At 35.6% G+C, this 27,093-nt stretch overlaps 1 protein-coding gene across 3 annotated transcripts; it reads left to right on the top strand.

Annotated features, from left to right (window-relative positions):
* Positions 1–93: 93 nt before the first annotated feature.
* On the top strand, positions 94–20,570 carry LOC139970959 (uncharacterized). 3 transcript variants are annotated; one of them, XM_071977073.1, is made up of 6 exons: positions 11,305–11,459; positions 12,095–12,213; positions 12,652–12,763; positions 14,734–18,504; positions 18,791–18,923; positions 19,420–20,570. In XM_071977073.1, the coding sequence occupies exons 4-6, from the start codon at positions 18,082–18,084 to the stop codon at positions 20,082–20,084; spliced, it is 1,221 nt and encodes a 406-aa protein (XP_071833174.1). In that variant the 5' UTR covers positions 11,305–11,459; positions 12,095–12,213; positions 12,652–12,763; positions 14,734–18,081; the 3' UTR covers positions 20,085–20,570. The 3 variants fall into 3 exon arrangements, with proteins under 3 accessions (XP_071833156.1, XP_071833174.1, XP_071833164.1); XM_071977055.1 differs by lacking the exons at positions 11,305–11,459; positions 12,095–12,213 and adding an exon at positions 94–698; XM_071977063.1 differs by having other exon boundaries at positions 11,320–12,213.
* The last annotated feature ends 6,523 nt before the right edge of the window (positions 20,571–27,093 follow it).

Below are 27,093 nucleotides of genomic sequence, written 5' to 3' on the forward strand. Positions count from 1 at the left end.
ATTCAGCGTGCAAACGAATGTTTTATTACGCTGGGTGTCAGTCAGTGATTTATGAGTTGGATAACTTTAATACTGAAAACGAAAATATTCCAATGAATATATAACTACATCAGAGCCAGCTTGAAACAAGTTTCTCTGTCTTATTCGATAATTGGATCAACGTGTTATTGCAGCTATAACGTGTTCAAATTGTTAGTGCTGTTTTGCCTGTACTACTTTACTAACGTTTATCTTGGAACCGCAGAATTCTCTTGAATCCGTAGACAAGAAGGAACATTAATCAACTTATCATGCATTTTTATATCTTCGTGGGATCTTTATATTTCATTCATTGTTGTATGAGCATTAGTACACCTTGTTCTGAGACTGCCTATCCAGATGAAAGTACAACCGCAGCCATCGGTCAAAATGTCACCTTCGAATGTGAAATGGATGGAAACTGTCCGTATTTTTTTTGGTTCATCTACCTTGCAAATACAAGTCGAATTGACCTCTCTGAACGAGAATGCAAGAACAGCTATAAAGCTTGTCACGAAAAAACATATGATGGACGAAACGTTCTTCGTTTAACTGACATAGATAATCGTGTAGATGGATATTACCAATGTCTTTGTGCCTCATACCCATCAGATGCCTTTGCGTGTCAACGATTGTTTGTCGGTTGCCAATTTGAAGTCCTCGTCAATAGCGTTTTGATGGTAAGATTTTAAATGTTTTAGGAAAACATTTGAAATTTGATTTAATATTCATTAGACATTAGATTAACAAACAAGATGGAATAAAATAGTGTTAAGGAAAACTTGATCATGCTCTCCGTTGTTATAACGAGTTTATGATTTAACGCTCACAAAATGTGATTTTTATCCAAAATCCTTACTTTGGTATTTACATAGACGTTTTACGTCTGATCTTAGTTTTTAGAAGAAAACAAAACAGTTAACGAGTTCGCTTTCAGTGATATCCATTTTTTATCATACATTAATTACTAGGTAGTTTTAAAAGTAAGTATGTATTGTTATAATCATTTTCGAATAGGACATTGAATACAAATTTTATTATTAATAGGAGAAAGATCCTGACTGTGATATTATCATTCCGTCAATAAGCATGCATCAATGCTTGCACTATATTTTGGTTTCAGTTCGATTCGAGTGATGTTGTTCACACGCAGACTGATGTAATCAACGTTACAGAGGGTGAAGATATAAGAGTGAATTGTCCAAACACCAGTAACTCGCACAACCGTTCTGAAGGTAGATAAACATTGAGACTGAAGGAGGGTTCCCAAACCTTTAAATGTTTGATTAAAAATCACTGTTAACTGTTATCAATGTATTTTCTTGGTATGAAATCCATAAATCGTAACGGTATCAATGATACATAAATGGTATTGGCCCTATATGCTGCTTCTCTCCATCGAACGCCATCAACGACCACTCGAACGGTTTAACGGTGACTTTGGAGATCAACTTAACAACAACTCATTCTCAAGGAAGAAAACCCTCATGTCACTTTTCAGAAGTAAAAGGTTATCTTTTAAAGCAACATGAAGGTTATCTATTAAAGCAACATATTAGTAGGGTTTCACCTGAGTGTTATTTTCACTAAGCCATGTTATGGCATTTTTTAGAACTCGCAAATGGAGTTTGGTTTCTGCAATTAAAAAGGTACTTTCATCAAAGACCCTATTATATAATTTACAGGAAAGTTTCACATGGTTGAATTTCAATTTGTTCTTACATTTTCAATATGTTCCTGCAAGTTCTTAACAGCACGTACAAGACATTTCCTACCGAAAACTTTAGAAGAAAACTTCAAGAAGATGTTCAAAATCTGAAACAAAAATAAGGTCCTAGCTGGTATTTCCATATAAACAGTTGGACAGATGACATTTTTAGTAAATAGTTGACAGTGTGAGAAAATACTTGAAATGTAGAGAAAAAGGTGAAATAAAGAACTGCACAGGTGGAATTTTCAACGCCACATTTGGTGCACCGACCCATATACAAAAACAAACAAACTAAAATGTTTCTGAGGATACCCTGAACAACACTGGTTTTCCGCCATCCAACTCACTGTTATTACCTTCCTAGAACACTGTTGTAGCATCTAAATCCGACTTGAACCATGATACCGAAAGAACAAACCAGAATTAGTATTAAAATATGAAGTTAAGCCTTTGTCAGTACTGTCCCAACCAGTTCTAGCAAAACAAACTATAGCAAACAAATATATCCATATATGGTTTCGGGTTTGAGCAAGTTCATTTTTTGTTCTTCTTAACTAAACTTAACATTTTTTGCGATGTATGGAGGAATCACGTTGTAGTGTTTTGCAAGGTTTTTTGTAATTACTTCCAAATCTCTTCCTGTCATTTGTCTGGTTGTTTATTGTTTGTATTCTATTAAAGATGGAATATTCTGAAATATAGTTCTATGAAACGAAACTAAACGAAACTATGAAATGTCTGTCTTTAATTTTGTCTGACATTTGTTATGCCGCTGTTTATCTTTGTGTGAATGCATACAGTCTTATGAGTGATGAAATGTTAACATGAGGGTGAAAGTGGAAGATTTCCAGATTTACCACAACACAGCAATACTGGCTAATATCATGACAATCATTTTATCTAGTCGTGGTTATAAACCAGAAGTATTCATTTCTGTAAAATAAAATATCTTTACTTTAGAGATACAGAGACATTCACCAAATCAAAGTTGAACAGCTCACGATTTGTGAAACTGTAAATGTCATGTTATAGATAATATTTACATATTAGCAATAATATTTTTTATTCAAGATTCATCAAGAACGTTCACTGCAACAAGATCTCATCAAAATTGCTACATCGAATGTAACTGTAGTAGGATAGGCGCCACAGGAGTTACCATCAACGTATTGCAACGTGAAACTACCACAACTTCAACGACCGCAGCCGTACATTATATTGCATCAACCACATCATTGGCGAGTTATAGTAAAGAACAAATGACAGATGGTAAGACACACAACTCAGTTCAGTACCGGTACTGGTATGTCCTATAACGATAAGTATATTGTTGACGTGATTGTTTTTGAAATAGTAGCAATAGGCCAGTATCTGTTAATAGATACTGCCAGTCTATGCGTCTCAGATCTACCAAGAATAAACAAATACCAAACTTAAAATCAGTACTTCTCTAGCAAGGGTCAGAAGTTGTGACTGCTTCTACTTCAGCAATAATTGAAAAGGAAAACATAGCAATAAAATGTTGGACACCATAGTCATGATCGCGTACTGAATAAAAGTTTTTATTCCTATGCAAAACAAATCATTATTCGTTGAGTAAGCTCACATACTATGACCTTTGCTTGTTAAGCGTCTGAAGCCAATGGGAAGAACCAAGTGAGTAGATAAAGACTATGTATACTTGAATATGATCTAACTCCTTTGTTTGACGATTAGTATCCTAATACTGTTTAGCATCAAAATAGTTAGATGGATATTTCTCTTGTTTAATGGCATGTCTTCTTTTATTTTTCATGGTCCATTGACATTCGCTACACCCTCCTTCAACGGCAATCACAAACAACTAACAGCATGCGACTGTATTCCGGTCGTGGCTGTTCTTCTAGTATCAGTATCAATCCTTGTGCTTGTCGTTGGTGCTCTGTCAATATATATTCGATTTTTGAAGACTAATGGATTTCCTAAACCAGTTTCAACGAATGAAGCTATATTTTCACAGCCAGCCGATGCAACGGTTAATACATATGATAATGCTGACGCAGGGAAAGCAGCAACGTGTCATACCTGCGTACCTAATGCTGAAGTCATGGTTCCACCAATGAGCATTACAGACAATCTCGAAGCGAATTTTTCAGCATATCAACGTAATGATGGAAAGTGTGACGCGACCGACTACGAAATCCCCGAAAATGTGGATTTTACGAATGAAGCAAATTATGAAACAATGTATTAAGGCGGAATAAAATTGGCATCAAGCCACGCGATCGAAATAAATATAAATGCCGCTATGTCCGCTACAAGTTGAAATAAATATTGAGTCTGATATCAATGATAGATATGTGTCATTTGCAATGTTTGTTGTAAGTATTAAGCTGAGTGGCTCTCAGGTTAAAATTAAAAAATAAATGCAAGAACATTTTAAACTATATAATTTCAACGGATTACAGTGGTCTAACATGTTTAGGTCTATGAAAAAGTCATTGTACAACTTGTAAATTATTTCCATGACTAAGATCAGTTCTCAAGGTACAATCGTTGTTGCCCCTTACTAATGGGCACATGTAATATGTACCGTTGTAAGTCGTGACGCATCATCAATCGAATTCCACATAACGGTATAAAGTCACTGAGATTAAGCCAACATAAAATAAAATAAGGTACACCGACATAAACATTCAAATATCAACAATACTTTGACAATGAATAAACATCGGGATAGCCCTATAATAAACAATCTAAGCCTCTTACGGATATGTTGGAGTTAGAATTTAGGTATTCATTTCGTATTAAAATGTACGTCAAGCTGGGTAAAGTGGATCTTCACCAACTTGGATGGTAGGCCAATAGCTGACATTTTTTTTGTATACAAATGTATAATGTATAAAGTAGGTAACTACCAATGCCAACAGACTTGTATCATGTAATATAGCAAATATGAGATATGCATATGTTATATGTATTTGTTATAGATTGCAACTAGACAAAGATACTGAATCTACTAAATAAATACAATATATTAGGAAACCACTACTAACTAAGTGCACATTTGAATTATACTTCAGTACAATTTAAGAAGTTTTGATTTCACATATTTCACGTCAAGAACATTTGTTCACTTGGCAAACATTACATCATAGAGTATGAAGCTCAGAATATTGATTCAGAGTATACATACTGTATACATAAGGATAAAGAATCAAATCTAGTTTAATATTCCGTATACATTATTGGATCATTTTGTGTTATTTCACTAACAAACTAAACTAACAATCCACGTTTTCTTTTATATGCTTCGAGTAACTGTCACAATTGCATGGAGGAAGCAGTTGTTTTCAATCGACAAAATAAACGTACGCATTGCGAAACTAGCGAAGTCACATGAACATTTCCCCGTGAGACTGGTAGACTGAACATACTGGTCACTGAAATTATTTAAAGGGCATGACCAGGATTTTGTTTTAAAGGTTTTGCGGTGTTTTAACATCCATCGTTACAAAACGCTAATGCTCTAAACAAAGTAATGTTACTCTACAACATAATTTATGCGTCAAACTTCATTGGTCATGTTTATTAGTACTGTCGTATCATCACATATCATGGTCTTAAAGGAATGATTTATGCAGAACATTCACAAGTGTAAGTGTCAATGAATATTTATGAAAAGGATCAGACTATTGAACAACTATAGAATAATGTATTAGCTAATTCTCAATGACAACACAAACCGAATTGATGCATGTTACGTCACGGTTCTGTACTGTCACCCCTGTAACCACGGTTAAGATTAACGATTCTTGGATATCTCCCGTTCCCTCTGTTACAGACCTGAGTGTTATTTTTATGATTAACTCACATTGACGGCTCATGCAAATAACATATCTACCGCTCTGCTTCACACGCTATAAGAAGATTTAGCCAATTTGCAAACATCTTGATCAAAATTTGACCGAGACAATTATCTATACTTTTGTTTTATACAGACTTGACTGTTATAACAGCCTTTTTTTGGTCTTCCTGATTACTAATTCTCTTAGCATCAGCGCATTTAAAACATTGCCGCCAAATTAGTTACCCTCACAGATAACATATACCACTTTAAACATATTCTCCACCAATTTCATTGGCTTCCTGCTTCTGGAAGAGTAAAGTACAAACTTCCCACCCTCACTTACAAAGCCATTCGTGGTTTTGCCCCAAACTATATTACAACTTACTCACCTTACAAATTCCAACTCGCTTACTAAGATCTAACAGTGATATTCTCCTAAAACCACCAAAAATTAGTATGGTGAGCGTCCTTTTCAATTTGCAGCCCCCAAACTCTGAAACAATCTGTCTCCCCACCCACATTAGAAATACCCCTACAACAGATAAATTATACATCGTCATAAAAACTCACTTATTTACGTGCTACTCTCATTGGACCTTGTAATTATTTCGATCCTTTCGTGTATCTTTAAGTTTTTGTTCTACTTTGCTGTAGTTTTGTACTAATTTTTTTTTTGTAAAGCACATTGAGATCGTCGGTATATTGCGATATGTAAATAAGTATTATTATTATCTCTTTATTCAATATAAACTTTTGACGATGTGTTTAAATATAGATATCGATGACATAATATTCACCTTACAATATGTATTTGTTTTCCTTTGCATTGTGCATAGAAATTGTAAATTATGGCAGGAAAACTTTTTAATATGAAATTTCTTGTGCGGACTGAGATTAAGGAAGTAATAAGTGTTATAGTTCTTTTAAATGTAAATTCGACATTGACATTGACATTGATTCATATTCCTATTGAAACTACTAATCTCAACATTAGATAGGAATCTCGACTGTACGATTGTTATAAGGACAACATTGAGGTTTGATATGGCGGACACTGTACACCGAAGAGACCAGCACACTTTATTACATATATATAGGTGCTTGCTGGAAGTTTTTCACTGTTTTGGATTTTCTAATATATATATATATATATATATATGCTGTTATTTGTTGGTATCAATGCTGCTTCCCCTGTTATAACACATTAATACAAAACAACGAAATTATGCGAACACTAAGGTTATGAACTTGATAAATTATGACGTAGAGCGTTGTTGTCGTGAAAGCAAAGCCACCTTTATCTTAAATGTAAAATGTGTTTTATTTTAGTAACAGCTTGTACATAGTTCCCATTTTGACTACATGTACTGTTTACGACTTTAATCTTCGTGTTTCCATAATCGTGAAATAAACACTTTGCATTAACATCTGTTTAAGGTATGTCCTTCTTTTAGCATTGTCCTATGTTTAATGACAGGCTTGTGTAGAATCTGAGTATTAAAACGTATTAAACCTTTCACCGTGATGTATCGGCGGACGGATTGTACGCTTAAGAATTGAAAGTGAAGGTAACATTGACATATTGAGAAAAAAACACCAATTCAACGATATATCTCCAACATATAAAATGAAAATATCAAATAAACTACGTATCGTTCTAACAAACTTCAACTGAGTTTATCAGTACCAATGCCCGCTTCTCGGCCTTTGGCTAAGATCATGTGTAGTATCTGTTCCCTTTCGAGGTGAATGGTGATGCACACCTGATGATTACACAGTCACAGTCCCGATGCAAGGGGACTGGGGTTGAGAGCGGATCAGTCGTTCAGTAGTTTGGTTTTCGTGCCCAGGTTCTTTCATGGGCGACTTTTTCTTAAAAAGTATGGCCACATGTTAACAAGTATTTAACTCATGTCCCTAAAGAAAATAACATTACAGGGGGAAACATTCCTAGAAGTAGGCCCGGAAAGAAATACAAAACAAAAACCCTAATTAAATAGATACGTATGGCTAATTATGACAAAAGTAAGATGTAACTTGTTAATGGGGCCATAAAGACGGATATGGTAGTGTCCTTAACATTTTATTGCGCAATAACTGAATCTTGTCTTAAGGATTTCCTTCCTGAGATACTTTGTGTCCATAAGGGGGGAAAGGCCGCCAACTGTATGCATTCTCGTAACATATTTTATTAGTTTCCAAACTTGTAGGAACTGCTGCGCAAGCGCTCTTTCCTTTTTGGCTAATTATTCAGTGTTTTGTCCTATCAATGGAAATCGGTCATAGGCCTAATGTTGTATAATTGATCATTAGCTGTTTGGCAGTCGTACGCTACAGTTCATCACAATGTGTTACAAAATGCATGTGGCGGTATTAACAAATTAAAGGAACGGATATCTTGCAGTTCAATTGCCAAACGTGCGATTCCCGGTTTCCATCCATTGAGGCCTCCAACCAATCCCGTTCCTTCATTTTCATTCCAACATTTCATGATCGAAGGCCACTGCTTTAGAATTGCAAGCATCTTTCAAAGGTTTCGACATTGTTTCTCTGCATGGTAGCGCAATCTCAATGATCCGTTCCTTCATGGACCAGCTGCCATTTAGAAATCGAAAAGTAAGCAGCCTGGATGGACTCAAAGAAACGAACAACAGACAACTCCGGGTGGCTCGATCATTAGTACCTTCCTGGAATGAGTTAGGAGTATATTTATTCACCATTGTTGCTAATAATATCGTGCGTCCTGCCGAAGGTTCTTTAAGTTTACCACGCAACTGCAACCATATGAGCAGTAAGTTTGCCGTACCCCATAACGTTTGGAATACAGTGAATAAGCTGAAGTTGAAGATGTGTAGCAATACGGTCAATTCTATAAGAAAGTTTAACTTGTGGTTAAACGCAAGTCTTACCTACAATTTCTTAGAAGGCGTACAAAACTGCATTTTGAACCTGACTAGCCTCCGTCAGTTGAACAAATAAAACGTATTATTGCTGATAATCATGGTTGATCAACCTTTTTGTATTCATAGATAAGTTGATAGATCTTTTTTCTAATTTATAACATAGATAAGTTCAAATTCCGACACCTCATTATCGTCATGAATTTGAATAATTGTGAATTATTCCACGCAATCAAGATGCGGGCTATATATTGTTATTTTAGTTACATAGTTTGGTAGTTAATCAATTACTAATTTGGTGAGAAAAAAAAGGTTAACCATGCTGTCATATGCTAATATAGGTACAGTGGAGAAGTGATAATTAGTTACTCGCTAGTAGCATTCCTTTCCACATGATACAAAACGTAAGGTAGTTGCCAGATCTGAAAAACGCGGGTTGGCTTATTAATACTATATTGTTAATATAAAGCGTTCCGTATATGTAGTACATGATAAACAACGCAGTGTGCTATGAGTATGTATTATATTTGAATAATACAGCGAGCACCATGTACCGTGCACTACTATTAGGGAAAGGTAATATTACATATTTAAGTTGTAAGAGCCCCCTCAACTTTTCACTGTTACTAAATACTAAATTTAATATTGATAGAAAACAAAACGTTTGTAACGTGAATCTAGTACCTCTAGGATGGGATATATGCTGATCATTTTATGTCAGATCGTCAGTAAAATGTGGACTCGGAATTCTCGTAAGCTATTTCGAATTGTCCACAATATGTTTCTTGTGCTTCATAGTATATATTATATACGATAATTATTGATATAAAATCGTAATTTCTGTTGATGGTTTCGTTGATATCATGTATATTTCACCATGGAAATCTCAGGTAGAATTCCATTTTTTCTCAATAATCATTAAGGAACTGAATCCGGAGTGTGAAGTGAAAAAATATTCTACCAACGGTTCAGTATAAATCTCATCGGCAGATGGTGATTTACATTTTAGAAACTTATCACAAACGTGCAGTCCCTCTGTCTTCCATCTCTTACATCGGAACACAAAGATTGGTTAGTCGTAGATTAACTAAGCTCATTTGTAAGCAGATGTATCATGAGTGCAGAGAAGATGCTCAAAGTACTGTTGTCATACCACAATTATTTGCTCCATGGACTAACTAAAGTCGTAGCTTTCCAAGGCCGCTAGAGCTTAGATAGAAGTTTTCAACTGACATGTCTATCCATCATATGATATATCTGATGGCTATTACATCCCATTTATTTGCTACCATGACCGTTTAGATTGTTGAGCTAGAACAGATCAAATGTTAGCATGATGCTCCTCAACCCAGTGACAGCTCTTGTTGCACCCACGATTTTCTAAAATACTTTTTTAATGCCTTAACTCATCTCAATTTTCCAGACTTTTTAGACCATCGGTAGTTCATTTCATCCTCTTCAACAGCCAACCAAGAATGATGGAGACAAACAATATGCCAAAAACAAAACACTAGAGTAGGTCACCTTAGGACTATTTTCTGTTAGGAATATTTTCCGGTTATCCTTGCAGGCGGACATATCCTACTCTAATTGTGATACGGTACCTACTGTGACAGCTAAAATTAGGTTAAGATAAACATAGCTACGAAACCCCTACCATACAGAATGGAATATACCGTCTTCGCTTTGCATTACAGTCAGTTTCCAGTATGATATATGGCACCTTTGAATAAAAATTAATCAGGCGAAGATTATGTAGCATTCCAAATGTTCAATCGTTATTAGTTTTCACCTCATATAAATATGTGACTTAATAGCCAACCTCGATTCAAAATTTATCAAGCGGTGTGGCAATTGACATGCAGCTTAGAGTCATCATTATGCCTGATGTGTAACTCACTACTGGATGTGAAATATATATCATGTCCATTACTGTGTTCTGTACGTCAAATGTAGTCACGTGATGTCATTTTTATTCAATGTCGTATCCTTTCTACGCTTCCGTATAAATATTACTTTTATTATCTTGTATTAGATTACTGGTAGAGGCATTTTCCAACTACTGAATGAGAACTACATGTCTTGAAAACCGATATAGTGCTAGACTGAACCAGATTTGGAGCATTTATTTAACTTGGACAATTAATGGTGCTGACCAATTGAGGGCATCTGTAGAAGTGCTGGAATTTTCGTAGATGTTAGCGTTGCGAAGAGGGTTAATAAACCTAAATAAAACATAGCTCTAGTATCAGTTCTCACAAAAATAAACAAGCAACATATCACACACACACACACACACAAAAACACGTTAGGGCTACGGCTCTTCCTAAGTTCATTCACAAAATCGTTAACGTTGACGTCTTTCTATGATATTAAGACTAATATGATAGTTTTAACATTACATACTGAAATGCAAAGTCCACGCTAACAAGCAGACTCTCAAGGCAAGGCGGTTGACATTTGGGTTTCCACAAATTCCATGTTGACTAATGTCATTTTCTCTTTGGACGTTATTTTGTTGCATTTGAGTGATTGTCCTTGTTTTGCTCCCCCTCCCCCACCCCTACCAACAGAATATTATTTTATGTGCATGTCAACATTTCGATGTATTCAAGAGTATTTTGGGACATTTGGAATAAAACTTGACATGGATAGGTGATATTTCCAGAGGATGACACACCTGCAGAGAAACCTCGTTTCATACTGGCTTTCCCTTTAAATGGCGATCTTTCCTTTCGAAATTCCTTTTAATGTTCAATTACTTCCTCGTTGTTCTATATACTTTCTTAATCTTATAAAATGACTCATCATTATTTTTACAAAGTGAGGTTGTGGTACAGACAGTGCTAAATATCTCCTTTACTGTTATAATATAGAAATATTTTGCTGAAAAGCATGAATCTATACGCTACGGTACAAACGAATTTATAAACAACTTCAGAAGGCCAGCTTCCAGCACGAGCTTGAAAGAATGAAACAGAATTCTGTTTCATTAATTTCCGTAAGTTGTCGCATCGTGTACAGATCAGACTATTTAACCATTTTCATTCAGTGTGCAAACGATTACTGTTGTATTACGCTGGGTATCAGTCAACGTTCCGAGCAGATTACGTTATGATATTGATAATTTTATTACTGAAAACGAATGTATTCCACTGAAGATTACACTACAGTAGAGCCAATTTTAAACGAGGTTCTCTGTCTCATTCGATAATTGGATCAACGTGGTATTGCAGCTATAACGTGTACAATTGTTAGTGCTGGTTTGCGTGTATTCCTTTACGTTCTTTTATCTTGGAACCGCAGAAATTTTCAATTCGTAAACAATAAGGAACATTAATTAAATCATCATGCATGTTTATTTCTTTCTGGGATCCTTATTTTTCATCCATTGTTGCATGAGCAGTAGCGGTTGTATTGATTATGAATATCGAGATGAAAGTACAACCGCAGTCATCGGTCAAAATGTCACCTTACAATGTGGAATATATGGAAACTGTCCATTCTTTTATTGGTTCATCTACCTTCCAAATACAAGTCGCATTCACCTCTATAAAAACGAATGCAATGACAACTATAAAATATGTCACACAACAACATATGATGGACGAAACGTTCTTCGTTTATCTGACATAGATAATCGTGTAGCTGGACATTACCAATGTCTTTGTGCCACAAACCCACCATATGCCTTTGCGTGTCAACGATTGATTGTCGTTTGCCAATTTGAAGTCTATGTCGAGAAAAAATTGGTGGTAAGAATTTGTATATTTTAAGAAAGACCTTTAAAGTAAGCTTTAAAATAGATTAGACATAAGATTAACAATTGAGATGGAATAACAAAGTGTTAAGCAAAACTTGATCATGCTCTCCGTTGTAATGACGAGTTTATGATATAACGCTTACAAATGCATTGTTAATCGAAATTCCTTACTTTAGTATTTACATAGATGTTCTTCGTCTGATCTTAGTTTCAAGAAAGGAAACAGTTTACGATTTCTCTTTCAGTGCTATCCGTTTTCTATCATGAATTAATTAGCATGCCGTTTTAGGTCTGCATATGCATTATTATAATCATTTCCGAATAGGACGTTGTATGTTAATTTATGATTATTAGGAGAAAACCCCTGACTGTGTTATTATTATTCCGTCGATAAACATGCATCAATGTTTGAAATATATTTTGGTTTCAGTTCAATTCAAGTAGTATTGGTAACACGCAGACTCATGTAATCAACGTTACAGAAGGTGAATACATAAGAGTGAAGTGTCCAAAGAACAGTAACCGGCACAACTGTTCGGAAGGTAGGTGTAAACTTAAGACCTACGTAGGGTTTCCAAAACTTAATGTGTTTGATTAAAAAATTGCTGTAGACTGTTATCAGTGTATTTTCTTGGTATGAAATCAACAAATCTTAACGGTTTCCAAGATACATAAATGGTATTGGCCCTATATGCTGTTTGTTTTCCATCGAACAGCATTAACGACCATTCGAACGGTTTGTCGGTGACGTTGGAGATGAACTTAAACATCTCATAAACTCCAATTAGTTTTCGATGAAGAAAATCCTCGTGTCACTTTTCAGTATTAAGAGGTAATCTCTTGAAGCCACATATTAGTTGGATTGTACCTGAGTGTTATTCTCACTAAGCCATGTCACAAATGGGTTTAAGGTTCTGCAATTAATAAGGACCTTCATCAACGACAATATTATATAATGTACAAGGAAGGTTTTCGCGATTGACCCCAACCCCCTCCCTGGAAAAGAATGGATAAAACTGTCGAATATTTTACATGAACTGTCGAAATTCCAATTTTGTTCTTACATTTTTGAAACAAGTTCTAACCAATTTCTACAAGACTTTTTATACCGCAAACGTTCGAGGAAAACATTTCAAGAATGTATTCAAAACCTGAAAAGAAAATGGGGTACTTAGCTGGTATTTCCATATAAACAGTTAAACTTATGAGAAAGAAGAAAGAAGGGAAAACAGTTGAAATTTTGAGAAAAAGGAGAAATAAAGAATGGAAAAGGTCTTATTTCCAACGTTCCATTGATGCATCGTACCGTCTACAAACTAGAATTCTTCTGAGGAATACCCTAAACCAGACCGGTTTACTATCTTTCAACTCACTGTTAATTATTCCTATAACGCCACTGCTTCAGCATTTGAACTAAGGTAGCGATAGACCAAACCAGAAATAGTGTAGCTATAAAGTTTAGCATTTGCCAGGTGCTGTCACAAGCAATTCTAGCAAAATTAACTTTCAAAAACATTATATCCAAATTTTGTTCCGGAATTAGGCCAGTTCATTGTTTTGATCTCCTTAACTAAACTTTTTATATGAACTGTCAATTTTTTAACTTTTTCTTACATTTTACATACAAGTTCTTACCATTGATGCATCGTACCGTCTACAAACTAGAATTCTTCTGAGGAATACCCTAAACCAGACCGGTTTACTATCTTTCAACTCACTGTTAATTATTCCTATAACGCCACTGCTTCAGCATTTGAACCAAGGTAGCGATAGACCAAACCAGAAATAGTGTAGCTATAAAGTTTAGCATTTGCCAGGTGCTGTCACAAGCAATTCTAGCAAAATTAACTTTCAAAAACATTATATCCAAATTTTGTTCCGGAATTAGGCCAGTTCATTGTTTTGATCTCCTTAACTAAACATCGCATTCTTGCGATGTAGGAATCACGTTCTAGTGTTTAGGAGTGATTAAACCTACAAGCTTTTGCAAGGTTTTTGTAATCACTTCCCACTCTTTATACCTGACATTTTGTCTGGATATATATTGTTGTATTCTATTAAAGATAGAGAGTCTGAAATATAGCTTTACGAAACGAGTCGAAACTATGATATCTCTGACTTTACTTACTTTAAGTTTGGCTGAAATTGTTTCCTCCGGAAGGACGACGATTTGTTTAAATGGCAGCGCCTTATGCCGCTGTTTATATTTTGTATCAATGCATACAGTTTTATGTGAGAAGTATGACGTGTGAATATGAGGGTAGAAGTGGAAGATTGCCAGATTTACCACAACACAGCAAACATTACGTCTAATCATGAAAAACTTTTTATTAAGGTTTGCTAATAAACCAGAAATTTTCATCTCTGTAAAATAAACTATCTTTACTTTAGAGAACCAGAGAAATTCACCAAATCAAAGTTGAACTTCAAAGAAAGCTCACGATTTGTGAAACTGTTAAAAAAATGGTAGTTTTCAAGATAATATGGACAGCAAATTTTCTTTATATTCAAGATTCATCGAAAAGGTTCACTGCAACAAGATCTCATCAAAATTGCTTCATCGAATGTAACTGTAGTAGGATAGGCGCCACATGGGTTACCATCAACGTATTGCAACGTGAAACTACCACAACGTCCAAAACTACCACAACGTCAACTTCAACGACCGCAGCCGTACATTCTATTGCATCAACCACATCATTGGCGAGTTATAGTAAAGAACAAATGACAGATGGTAAGACACACAACCCAGTCAGTGCCGGTACTGGTATGTCCTCTAACGATAATTACATTACTATCGTGATCGCTCTGGTAATAGTAGCTATATTTCTATTGATAGTGGCTGTCGGCTTATGCGTCTATCTCAGGTCTTCCAAGACTAAACGAAAATCAAACTCAGAAACCAAGAATAAAGCAATGTTCCCACAGTCAACATATGCATCTGCTCCTACGTATGCAATGATTGACAAAGAAAGATATGGAAATGCAACAGCAGGAATTGATGTTGCAGAATTGAAGGAAACAACAAATAGTGACGCATTAGAGAGTGGTGTCGAATACCCTGTAGTGAATCCTAAGCCAGGTCGTGTGGAGGAGAAAACTGAACAGACTACTACGTCGAACATTTCTTCAGAGAAGGAAAATAAGAACAGCATGAATTATGAGAACGTAAATGAATTACAATCCAAATTACCAAAAAATAACGGAGATGCGTTAAACAAAGACGATTACGATACCGACAACATTAAATCTTCAAAACTTAACTCTGAAGTAGGTGACTCGAAGTTTGTTCATATTCCAGAGTATGCAGAAGTAAATCACTACGCGACAAATGATGATGACGTATCTGTTTTGTATGCTTCTGTTGACAAACCTCGTTAAACGTGGTTCCCACCTTACGCAGATATATTAATATATATATATATATATATATATATATATATATATATATATATATATATATATATATATATATGTATATAGTTCATGTAAATATCCTGCTGGAAAAGATTTACTTATCTCTTTTGAAAAGGGTAAGGAATGTAAATTTAAGGCGCATTGTTTAAACAAAGTCATAATTAATGGATAATGTTTTAAATAGGACCTACTATTTTTACATTCTATATGGGAACAATATCGTACTGCGTACGTTAAATTTTGCAACTTAAAAGGCGTATTAAGCAGTTTGTTCTTGCAGATAAAATTGTTTTGACGTATATAAATTTATTGGACTTGGATTTAGTGAAGATTTCAAATTTTCTATTGAATTACTTTGTAAACAAATGTGTTCAGCAGGTTTCAAGCAAACTATGTCTGTCTAATCTTTTACGAAATACAGCCGTCTTACAAATTTTGCTTTAGTGCAGATCGATCTTCGTGAAGACTTGTGTGAGTGTTATCCGCGTAGCAACATAATATATAAAATAGACAACCGACAGGATGTTGGTGAGTGACGTCACAAGTGTTGCCAAATAATTCTAACTTTCTCTATAATCCGATCATTCGAAATTGTAGCTGAAACACAAAATTATATATTTTGAAAAGTACTTCTTGTTGGGTGTGTTACAGATGATTTTCAGAAAAACAATATTGGCGAAACATTCTTTCAGTTTAAATTAATGGCATATTACACACCTAAATTGTTTATGGAGGCGGTGGTACGGAAAGCTTTTAGGGTACATCAATGGAAAACTTAATTTAGGAATAATTTGTGCCGATATTACTTATACAGGGCACGATGACTGACATTCAAATAGATTAACCATGTACGTCAGTAGTACATTGTGTTATTCCCTCCCATTAGTAATACGCCAGCTCTTCATATTCACTGCAGGGATACTTATCTCATATATGTTATACATCAGTTAGTGAAAGTCTTTTACCCGCTGACAAAAGGGGAAGTTAACATTTGATCTAAAAAATTGCAGACCCGTGGAGCACTTCCGTTAGTACTTCCTTTGAACTGGTAGTAACACTTTTCATGGGGAAGTTCCAGGGAATTTTCAGTTGTAGTCTTAGTTGGTATTATCAATAGTAACAAGGTATAGCTCGTAAATAATACACAGTGTAAGTTATTTCATGTGGATTTCTCGGAAAGAAATGTATAGAACAGCCTACCAGACGGTAGCCACCTATATCGTAACCTTTTAAATGTTTTTCAATTTGAAGATCATCCGACAATTTTCAATCGGATATCTTCAGTTCAATATACATTGATATTTCAAAAAGGTGATTGCGCCGGGAAAAAACATTCCCAAAATAATATAACATGTAGCATAACGGTCATGAACATTAACTGCCAATGTTTTAACAGCAACATGAATGCATTACCAGTTACCGTTGTATTGTAGAACATTTCCCCAAAAGGGACATGCGGGAAGTCGTTGTCAATAGCCCTTATGATAACAAGATATAAGTTTTGAAAAGAATCTATACATTTGGAACATCAAATGGTACATTCTTAAGGATCAATTAGGCTACATTTGGGTTCTAAATTAATACATCTAAACGAAGTTTCGTCGGAACCTTTATGGAAGCGCCAAATGCTAATGAAGTTTTTTTTTTTTTTTTTTTTTTTTTATAAATGAGGGGTTCTGCTGTGGGGTTATTGAAGCCGCCAACCGTTTATGTGCAGTTTTTGGCGGGGAAAAGTCAAAGTTTGTAAGTCAAGTTGTAAATTTTTCTATCATTTAGATCTCCATAAATAACTCGTAACAGAAATTTGTGCTAATAATTATTATATTCAAAATTTCCCCGACAGATTTAGGGTAGAGGCAGTGCGGCAAATAAACTAATAAATTAGAAAGGGTGCTGCCCTAGAGTCATTGAAAGCCGTCTCCATTATTCTGCGAAATTATTAGATGATAAATAAGTCTCCATAAGTTACCTTTAACGCAAGGTTTTCTTATCAGTACTTTATTTGAGATTGATAAAGGGGGTGAGGTACACCCGTATTTATTATCCAATTATCCCCTGACTGGATACCAAAAAAATCCCCCGACCGAACCATTTGCCCAAACCTGGCATTCAGAGGTGGGGCCATGGCCCCGCCCACCCCACCCTCTTACATACGGCACTGATTCCTTCCCTTAAGAAAAGGGAAGACATGTACAAAGCTGTATTTGATATCAAATTTAAATAATTGGCATGTATAATAAGAATGAATGTTATTGAGTGAAGCTGTTAAGTACTTTCATTTTTTGCTACAATGAAGGCTTGAAGTTAATGTAACTCTAGAGGAATTAATAACGAAAGGTCGCACATTTATATAGATATAAACTGCTGTCATCTTTGTGCCGAGTCTTTCTTACTAGACATTTCCGTGACAACGCTCACTATTGCTTGTAAATCACCATCAGTTATGGCTCGATTTGAATTTGTTCACTGCGTAGTCTCTTTTACCTGCATTTTCCTTTTTCAAATTTGTTTTGCTACGACGTTTCCTTCAATTGAGGAGAAGGACGTAAAATTGGAGAACATTGCATTTGTAATTGGAAGCAGCCTGAATCTTTCTTGTAACATCTTTCCTAATTGTTCACGAATGGTGTGGCAAATAGGAATTCCCGGTTACCTCGTTAAAGAAGGTGATTGCGATGGCCAAAACAACTATTGCCATTACAAACATGGTAACCAAAGTGTCCTCTCCATGACGGGCAGAGCTACTCCTCACAGGAATTTAATTGAATGTCAATGCGAAGACCAAAATAAAACACTTATTCCAGTCAGACGATTCCAACTTTCATTCACATGTCAAGCCTTTGTGGAGGTCAACAGTGTCGTAACGGTAACTATCAATACGTAGTACGCTATTAAAATGTTTTAAGGAAATTGTCATTTGCTTTCATTTTCAACGCTTCATGTTAAATAGGTAATCTTCCTTCACAGTAAAAGTACTTCTAGTATCTTAACAGATAGGCATATAACGGAGGTTGGTCCACCCAGTACTTTTGTAACTAATAGCCATTTCTTTTAAAACGTTAGTTTGCAACAAAAAAATGTTGGTAAAAGTTATCATATGTTATTGTCCCATATATGCATTCACATGTAAAAACTGTTTTTTCTTAAATCAGATTTACAACAGCTCTAGCTACTGTGAAACAGATACTAAAAGTCCCTTACATTTTTTCGTGACCAATGGAACAAATGTGACAGCTCGGTGCCAAGAAGGGTTATCGTCTATGACCAACTGCACTGTTATGAATGGTATACATGAAACTTCACATTGAAACTATTCTGCGAATTATCAAGCTTTTTTATAGCCTTAGCTATATACTTCATGATAGGAATAAAGTCACACTTATGTTTGATCTTCAACATCATCTTATTAGAGTTCAGATAGGAGCATCGGCACAGAGCTAATTACGTACAGAAAGTACCTTTCTCAAGACCAAAATTAGAGAAACATTTAGCCCAGTGTAATTAATGTACATGCTATAAAACTTAAATAGTGTAAGTGTGTAAACCCTAAAGCAAGTTACGATTTTTTGTCATAGGATACGCTAGAAGATATTCACGTGAACAGGATATGTGGTGAGCAACTTCAACTGTTACAAATTATATTGTGTGGGCCAAGTTGTAGTTCAGAAATGCAAATGTAAAGTTAATGTGATTTGCGTTCTCAATAGAACCAACTTTGACCGTTGAACCACTATGACCTTTTCCCTTTCTTTACACTTTTTATACTTCTTTTCTCCCCAAGATGAGACATCAGCTATGATTTTCATCACCTCTCTTGATACACACTGCTACGTTGAATGTAACTCGACTCTTCCCTCTTGTCATTTGAAAATTGCGTTTCAAGCGTTCAATGAAGACGACATGAGGACTGGATCCATGAAGACACCTCTAACAACCATGAACAGTTCGTTTCCTCCCATATTTATCATCATTTCTAGTACTAGTATTGTTTTTATTATTGTTGCTTTATTTCTACTTGCAACATGTATTTGCGCTCGTAGGTCAGACAAGTCTAAGAAAGCAATAGTACCCACTTACTCGACGGTAGACAAAACTCCCAGAACAAGCAATTCGACAGAGCTAGATGTGAAAGGCACCACTGCTAACAACCAAGTCAAAGATGGCGACTCATGCCATACCTCTGCTGATGTTGAGCAATACTATTGGGAGCCCGATAACGTTATTCCAACAACAAGAAGTAACGCATTAACCAATCAAAAAGCCGCCTATCTTGATACCAATGATGAATTGCAGCTACCGATTGGTAACGCGATATGCCGAGTAGATGATGATACTATGTACGCTGTTTCAGATATCTCTTTCAATGAAATTGCCCATCACAAGCAGACCAAGTCCAATCCCGCTTCACACTTCGTTAACGAAACCTACATGACGATGACGGTTTGAATATTTCAGCATCCCATAAATTTTTTCTCGAATTAAATATTTATTGTTCTTGAAATCGTTGACTGTGAGACAAACCCAAACAGATACTGGATATCTCTTTGTTAGGGCTGTATGACTGTGAGAGGGAATTAAGCCGACTTTGCTTAGGTCAAATGTGACTTTTTCTAAGCCATGAGATACCATACAGTACATGACTAAAGGCGGTCTGTGCAGTTACTGTAAATATCACTGCTCCTTGACGTTATTACAAAGTTCAAATTCAATAGCAAACTTTAGCCTACGCTTTGTTCTTTCTTTTCCAATTTAAACATTTGTTTTGCTTTCAAGAATTACATATTTCACCATTCCTGATGAAATTTTGTGTCCGATTTTGTATCATATTTCAAGCAAATTAACAAGTTAATGTCGGTCAGTATGGCATACCAACGAATTGTAACATATATACAATTTTAATGGGACATATACTTTGGTGGCACGAAAGCAGTTCGATAAGATGTTTATTTTTTTATTTATCGGTGCTTACGTTTATTTCCATGTTACGTAAACGGCAATTTTCAAAAGTCTCGGCTCAGCATTTTTACTATAAAAGTGATCTTCGTCTTCTTGTAACTACAAATATAGGTCTTGAAATAGATGACTGTAAAAGGGCAAGCTAATCGAATAAATTGCTAATGGTATATACCGGGGAAAACACCTGTGCAGAACAGTGCAATATTCTACCTTACATAAAATCCCCCCTTCAATACGTGACCCAGTGATGGATGGATACAGATTTTCGTTACGAGAAAGATATATATGTTATTCATTTCTTCTCTCAATGTTTCATGCAGTATGCATGTCGGATCCATCCACTTCCAGTTTTCGTCTTACCCTAAGATGGGGTCATTTACGGAAGGATCACATTACTGTTGCAACGTATATGTCATAACCATTACTGTAGCATATCCTTGAAGAAGCATATTACAAGTTTATAATCACTCTTAAACCAACATTTGTCTTCCCTTCAGTCTACCAAATTTTAAGTCTAACATCTCCTAAAAAAATGCTTCATTCAATGAACTTCCGGATGTCAGTGGACAAAATCAGAAACGTCAAAAGCTTTAATTTTCTCCAAGCTCAACATGCCAAATATTCAGTTCAATCATGATATGAATGGTATTAAGACAGTAATTTATTAAATTAGTCTATGAAGTATTTGGAAATGTAAAGATAGGCGTACGTGATCAGAATCCCTTTCATTACACAATTCGTCAGACAAAGTACAACCATATATGGTATACTCTTCCAGGTATAACTAACAAGCGGTGATGTGATATGTTACAATAGATATTTCTGGAAAAGTAAAACAAGGTTTCCAACTATTGCTGCCAAAAGAAAACATAACCGCTACAAGGAAATGGCGGAAACAGTTTTGTTTCCTGCCACGCTGCTGTAATATACGCAGTTTTATACTGAAGCACTTCCTGTTTAGTGAGCAATGTGAGTCACGACTGCCGAGCGGATATTCCTTATATGAAAATACCTTTCGAACTTGTATGGAGATAGATGCACAGAACCGAAATCGCCAAGGACAGGTTATAATAAGAGTGTTAATACGTCTGATAACGACAAGGATGTATCGTCTCAGCATGATTTGTAGCAACAACAAAACATCTCTGAAAGCCTTTACAAATTTGTGACATTGACTGTAATTAATACATGATTGTTATCGTTTGTAAAATCAGCGTTTAGTTAGGACGAACATGTCAGCGCTCTAACGTAAACTACCTTACTGCTTGTCTTACGAACTCTTGGCAATAAATGATTACCACAATACTTTCTTTCTTAACAAGATATGCTATTCTTCACAATTCAACCATCACATTAGTTGCATGTTTCTATAGTAGACAGAGAACAATGTTACACATGGAGGGTTAACCAAATCACTTAACATAAAGTACCAATAAATCCACGGATCAAATGTCTATCCCTTACCTTAGAAGCACTTAAGATTTAGGATACTGTGTTTGTTTGGTGGTTTTTATTTCACCATAAACATCATCCATCATCTTCAACACTGTCAACAACTTTGTACATCCGTTTATCTGATACAAACAATAATATACACACATATCCATATATAGACGGACGGACGGACAGACAGACAGATATAACAACATTGGTAACTTGTCACATCCACACAGCTAAGTATTTTTTGCACAAGTCAACAAGTTGTTCTCGGAGCGCATCAGTGTGCCACATCTTTGTGTCCCCGAGGGCTTCCCCAAAGGGTACCACCAGAAACCAGCGCACTCAACTAATATAACAGGTCACCTCGCCTGTCCTCATTTATGAGCAAAGAGAGTCATAGAAATTTAGCGCAGTACCGAAGGACACCACTTTTTTACCGTTTTTATTAATTTGACAAATGGTTTAAATTTCGGAGCGTTCACATAGGAACTACAGTAACCACGTTGTTTATCACTTGACCATAAGCAATCAAACGGATCGATAGCACTGAGTGATGCAATACATATGATCTACACACGAAGCTTTATATAGGTCTTACTATACTTTCATAGCAAAGCAAAGGGTTCAAGTAATGAATAAAGCTATTGAATTTTTATGCGTGTAGACCTATTTACTGATAATATATTGTTAAAGCGAGCTAGTGTGTTGTATATTTACATTCAGTCTAGACAGCTAAAATCGTGTTCACCTCTATAGCTTATACTATAGTGAGCCAGTGTCACTACATGAAAGCTGTATTAAATACCGGTGTGTTGCTTATTTCAACGGGAGTTAGTATCCTTCTGCAGGAAGAGACTTGACAGAGTAGATTTATACAAGACTAGTAGAGTTATCATGGAATATTAATCTCGTCATCTAGTAGGGGAATTTATAAACAAGGAAATACATATATAATAGCTTTATATACAATTATATATATATATATCCATAGTACATTGATCGCTTTAATGCAGATCAGCGGTCGATCTTCCCAGTTTGACACTGTCGATAATCTGACTAGGCGCTTACATAAACTACTATAGCCACGTAAACTGATAGGCTAGTACATGCACTATGGTAACTTTACTAACTTCACTGACACTGATTAAAAGAAATGAGTTCAAATTAGTTTTAAGGTGTATTAGAGTAAAAGTTATAAACATAACGACAGACTCTTCTGAAGTGCAATGAGCTGGAAAGCATCACATCATTACCTGCTTTCGTTTTCATGTTTACGTGCTAGTCTTCTAAAGTTTGTTTAATAGTTTCAAGGACGAGATATCAATATACACAACTCTCATCCTATACTACATAAAACATAAAATGCAAAACTGCTTTGAGAGTCCCTCAAAGCAGTTGAGCTGTATGGACTTATGGTACTTTGTTGACAGACATTAAGATATTTTATAACGATTTCAAGGAGACATAACACAACCATCACTTTTGGTCTATAGCCTTGTTCACATTTGAGAACGCATGGAGGATATGATCCCGCAAGGGCGATCAAGATTGTAGTGTGGACACTAGCACACTTAGGATCAGATCCCGCAAACATGATATCTCTTTCGAGGAGGATACGGATCCCTCAATGGCGATCAAGATTGTATTGTGAATCCTCTGGGAATCAAGCCACCCGAAATCTACCTTCACTTGACCTCGTTTACTCATAAACTGGCGCAAACGAATGTAACAAAGCCCTCACAGTGACGTGTAACAATAGTCGTGACCTCTTCTAGTTTGCGTAAATGTTCTTAGTTCGTTATTGATCCACCTTGCATTCTCAAATGTAGACACGTCCGGATTCAGCCTTATTACCTGTTTGGGGAAGAACACGATCCTGACCCCCCACAGACAGAATTAAAGTTTCATAACACTAAAGACCTGATCAAGACTTAATATGACATCCTCGAGCTATAAGTGCTTCAATGTTCTTAGGATTTTTGTTAATCAAAACAATGGTCACTTTCTTTAAGTGAGATGGGCTTGAAAATTCTAAATCTGAGCTAACGATGGATTCTAGTCGAATTCTGATATCACAGATTTACATAATGACAGCTTACAGACCCAAATTTCCAAAACAGAACAAGGTAGATCTTAGCTGTGTTGCATAGCTTCTCTGCGGTCTAATCCGTTGCTCAAAACGTATTAAAGAAATAGTATATTAACTATATAACACATTGATTGATCGTTTGCCTATTACAAGAGTACTGTTTTTATTGATAAGTAGTTATATACGTTGACGAACTGTAATTGTAATGAACGTGAACTGTCAACTTTAAGTCTCATTTCAGCTTTTAAATCTTCTAACTCCATTAAAAATAATCCTCCTAATTGTATTATTATGTATAATACGTCGCTCCGTGTTGCTTTAAAGTCCTCCATTTTACTTGGATTGCTGTCAAATCGGTGCCCTAAGGGAACTTCCCAAAGGTTTCCTTACATATTCCTAAATCTCCGAGTCAAAGAAAGTAAGACGAATTTTCAATTGACATTAGGTGACGAAGTCTCTAAGGCGAGGAAAATACCCGTTAAGAAATTCCCTACTCTATTATTGATTGCTATATTGCATTCATTAAATAATTCAGTTTTGTATTCTCACCCCCCCCCCCACCCCCTCCCAAATATATATGTGTATATTTACAGGCCTAATGACCTCATAGGATGCTGTAAAAATATTATTGAGTAGACTAAAACTCCAAATGTTAAGTGCACTGAGCTTGTTTTTGCAAATGCAGCTATAAAAACTAACAAAGGTTTCAGAAAATGTGCTATGAGTTAAAAGTGAAAATGAATCTAAATATAACTTAGCGACGGGAACTTAACCATCAATCCCAAAGTGCCTGGGACTGCAACAACAGTTTAATAGTGCGAGCCTCTTCACTTTTCATATATTCATTAGAGATTCTTTCTTTTGAGAGGCATGTTACGATTCGTGGTGAATTCCCTCATTCGCTCATGAAGCTTTTGAGATCGGTATATGCACTATACAATGTGAGTTTGTCATTGTGATCAATGTGAAAATAAAATTCTTTCCATTAATGGTTGAAATGATTTCATTTGCGATCCACAGAACATTTCGTAAACTTGCTTCATGTTATCTACTTAGCTGTCGGTTTGTATTATAAATATAAACTATACAGCCAAACTGGACGGAAAAGACGTTTAATTAAGGGAACGTATATTCCCCTGCACGTCGTTATATTCGAAATGTTACACGACGTACAAGACAGCAATAGGTGACGTCATAAATTGAGGAAATATTGACAAACGCCAAAGTTAATATAGGACATTTCTAAGTGTCAGACGGTCATTGATGCTTCATCGTGTTGAGTCATTCGTTTCAATAAAGTTCATAAATTACTCCTCACAACCACATCCTGCTAGCTGGTAGCTTTTAAAATGAATATTTTTTTTATAAAGGTTACATTCACAAGTATAGTTTTAAAGAAGATTTTGGATCATGGTATTATTTTACAAATTTCCAATAAACTGAAAGCTAACCTTACAAATTTTTAAATTCACAACACTTTTAATTCATATATAAATAACACACGAAACAACAGTTTAATACGAGGACAGTTAAGTGCATTATGATTCTTTAACCTGACATCTGACAAAAGAATACACGGGTATGGTGCACCTAGTGTGCCATAAGTCATGAATTCGACATATGTCAATTTTATGACTCATGGCACACTAGGCGCACAATACACGGGACGTTTCTGAACCATGAAAATGTTGTTTTACTTTGACCTTTCATTATTTTTTCTTTTTTTTGTGTCTTATTCCGAATCCTCCTTTCTTTTGTGTTTTTTCATTGACCAGGAAGTTCTATATTAGAGGGAGCGATACAATCATACAACATGACATAACGTGAATATGTTAATATTCTTTTGTCACAATTGCGAATTCAACAATGAAACTTCTATGCGAAGGTGGGAAGGTGCAACGAGTCTGACATTGTAGGCAACCACGTGTTACCAAAGTTATTATTTTTTACAATGATAATTTTGAGAGAAAAAAAAGCTCGATTGTACCAACTATGTAGATTTTTTTTTATCTGAATAAAATTTTCATTTTTTTTTTATAGCAGCTGCTTCATCCTTAACTTGCTTGTAACGAGAATGTGATTGCGTCACGTGTTCAGTGGACGCACAGGCTGGAAACGGTCAACGCGGTCGCAAAAAAAATAGTCACATCACCGCAACAAAGGAAAGGATGCGCGCACGGCACATTTAGATGACCGGGCAGCTTTGCATCCATACCCTCCCCTCGTGCCCTTTTTTCAAATTTCATTTTGGTGCGACGTCATTAGATACATTACAGGTAAACTCGGCCACAAAAATCTCTCACTTTTGATAAAATTGCATACGCAATGAAAACCGCAGTTGGCAAGTTACCCAACAAACTATTGGTGAAAAGAAAATTGTACACCATCACATGATTCCTTGGTTGGGCTCATCTGAACCAGTGAGAATTTGTGAATTCGATTCGATCTTGAACATTTCTTTCGCACAGAGACGTTTCCATAATATACACACCAAATAAAAAAAATCAAGCTGGGAGTTTTCAGGGGTTAGTTTCACTTTCCTTCACTGGGCGTTTGAATGCAAAACTTAAATGGTCAAGCTAATGAGGTACATTATTGTTGGGTTTTCTCAAAAAGCTGATGTAATGCAAACGTATGTTTTTTCTATGTTTTCAAGATGCACTTTATATTGGCAACTCCTGAGGATTTTTATTTATGAGGAAAGAACATTATGGTAAACATTCTGGTGAAAGTGTTATGCAATTTTTATATTGCGTTTTTGAAATTTGGAAATTGCCAGTTTTCACCATGAAAAATTTGTTACATGCTTTGCTTAAAAATGAACATCCAATATTCTTCATCAAATTTTAGATGCATGTATGTGTGTGAGTGTGCCATACTTTAACATGGAAAAGGGTCGGACTGGCCGGGGTTGGGCAGACTTGCCTATAGTGGTTGGGGAAAAGGAAAAAACAACTGTGAATAAAACTT

This window comes from Apostichopus japonicus, chromosome 1 (genome assembly GCF_037975245.1).
Source record: "Apostichopus japonicus isolate 1M-3 chromosome 1, ASM3797524v1, whole genome shotgun sequence".
Classification (NCBI taxonomy): domain Eukaryota; kingdom Metazoa; phylum Echinodermata; class Holothuroidea; order Aspidochirotida; family Stichopodidae; genus Apostichopus; species Apostichopus japonicus.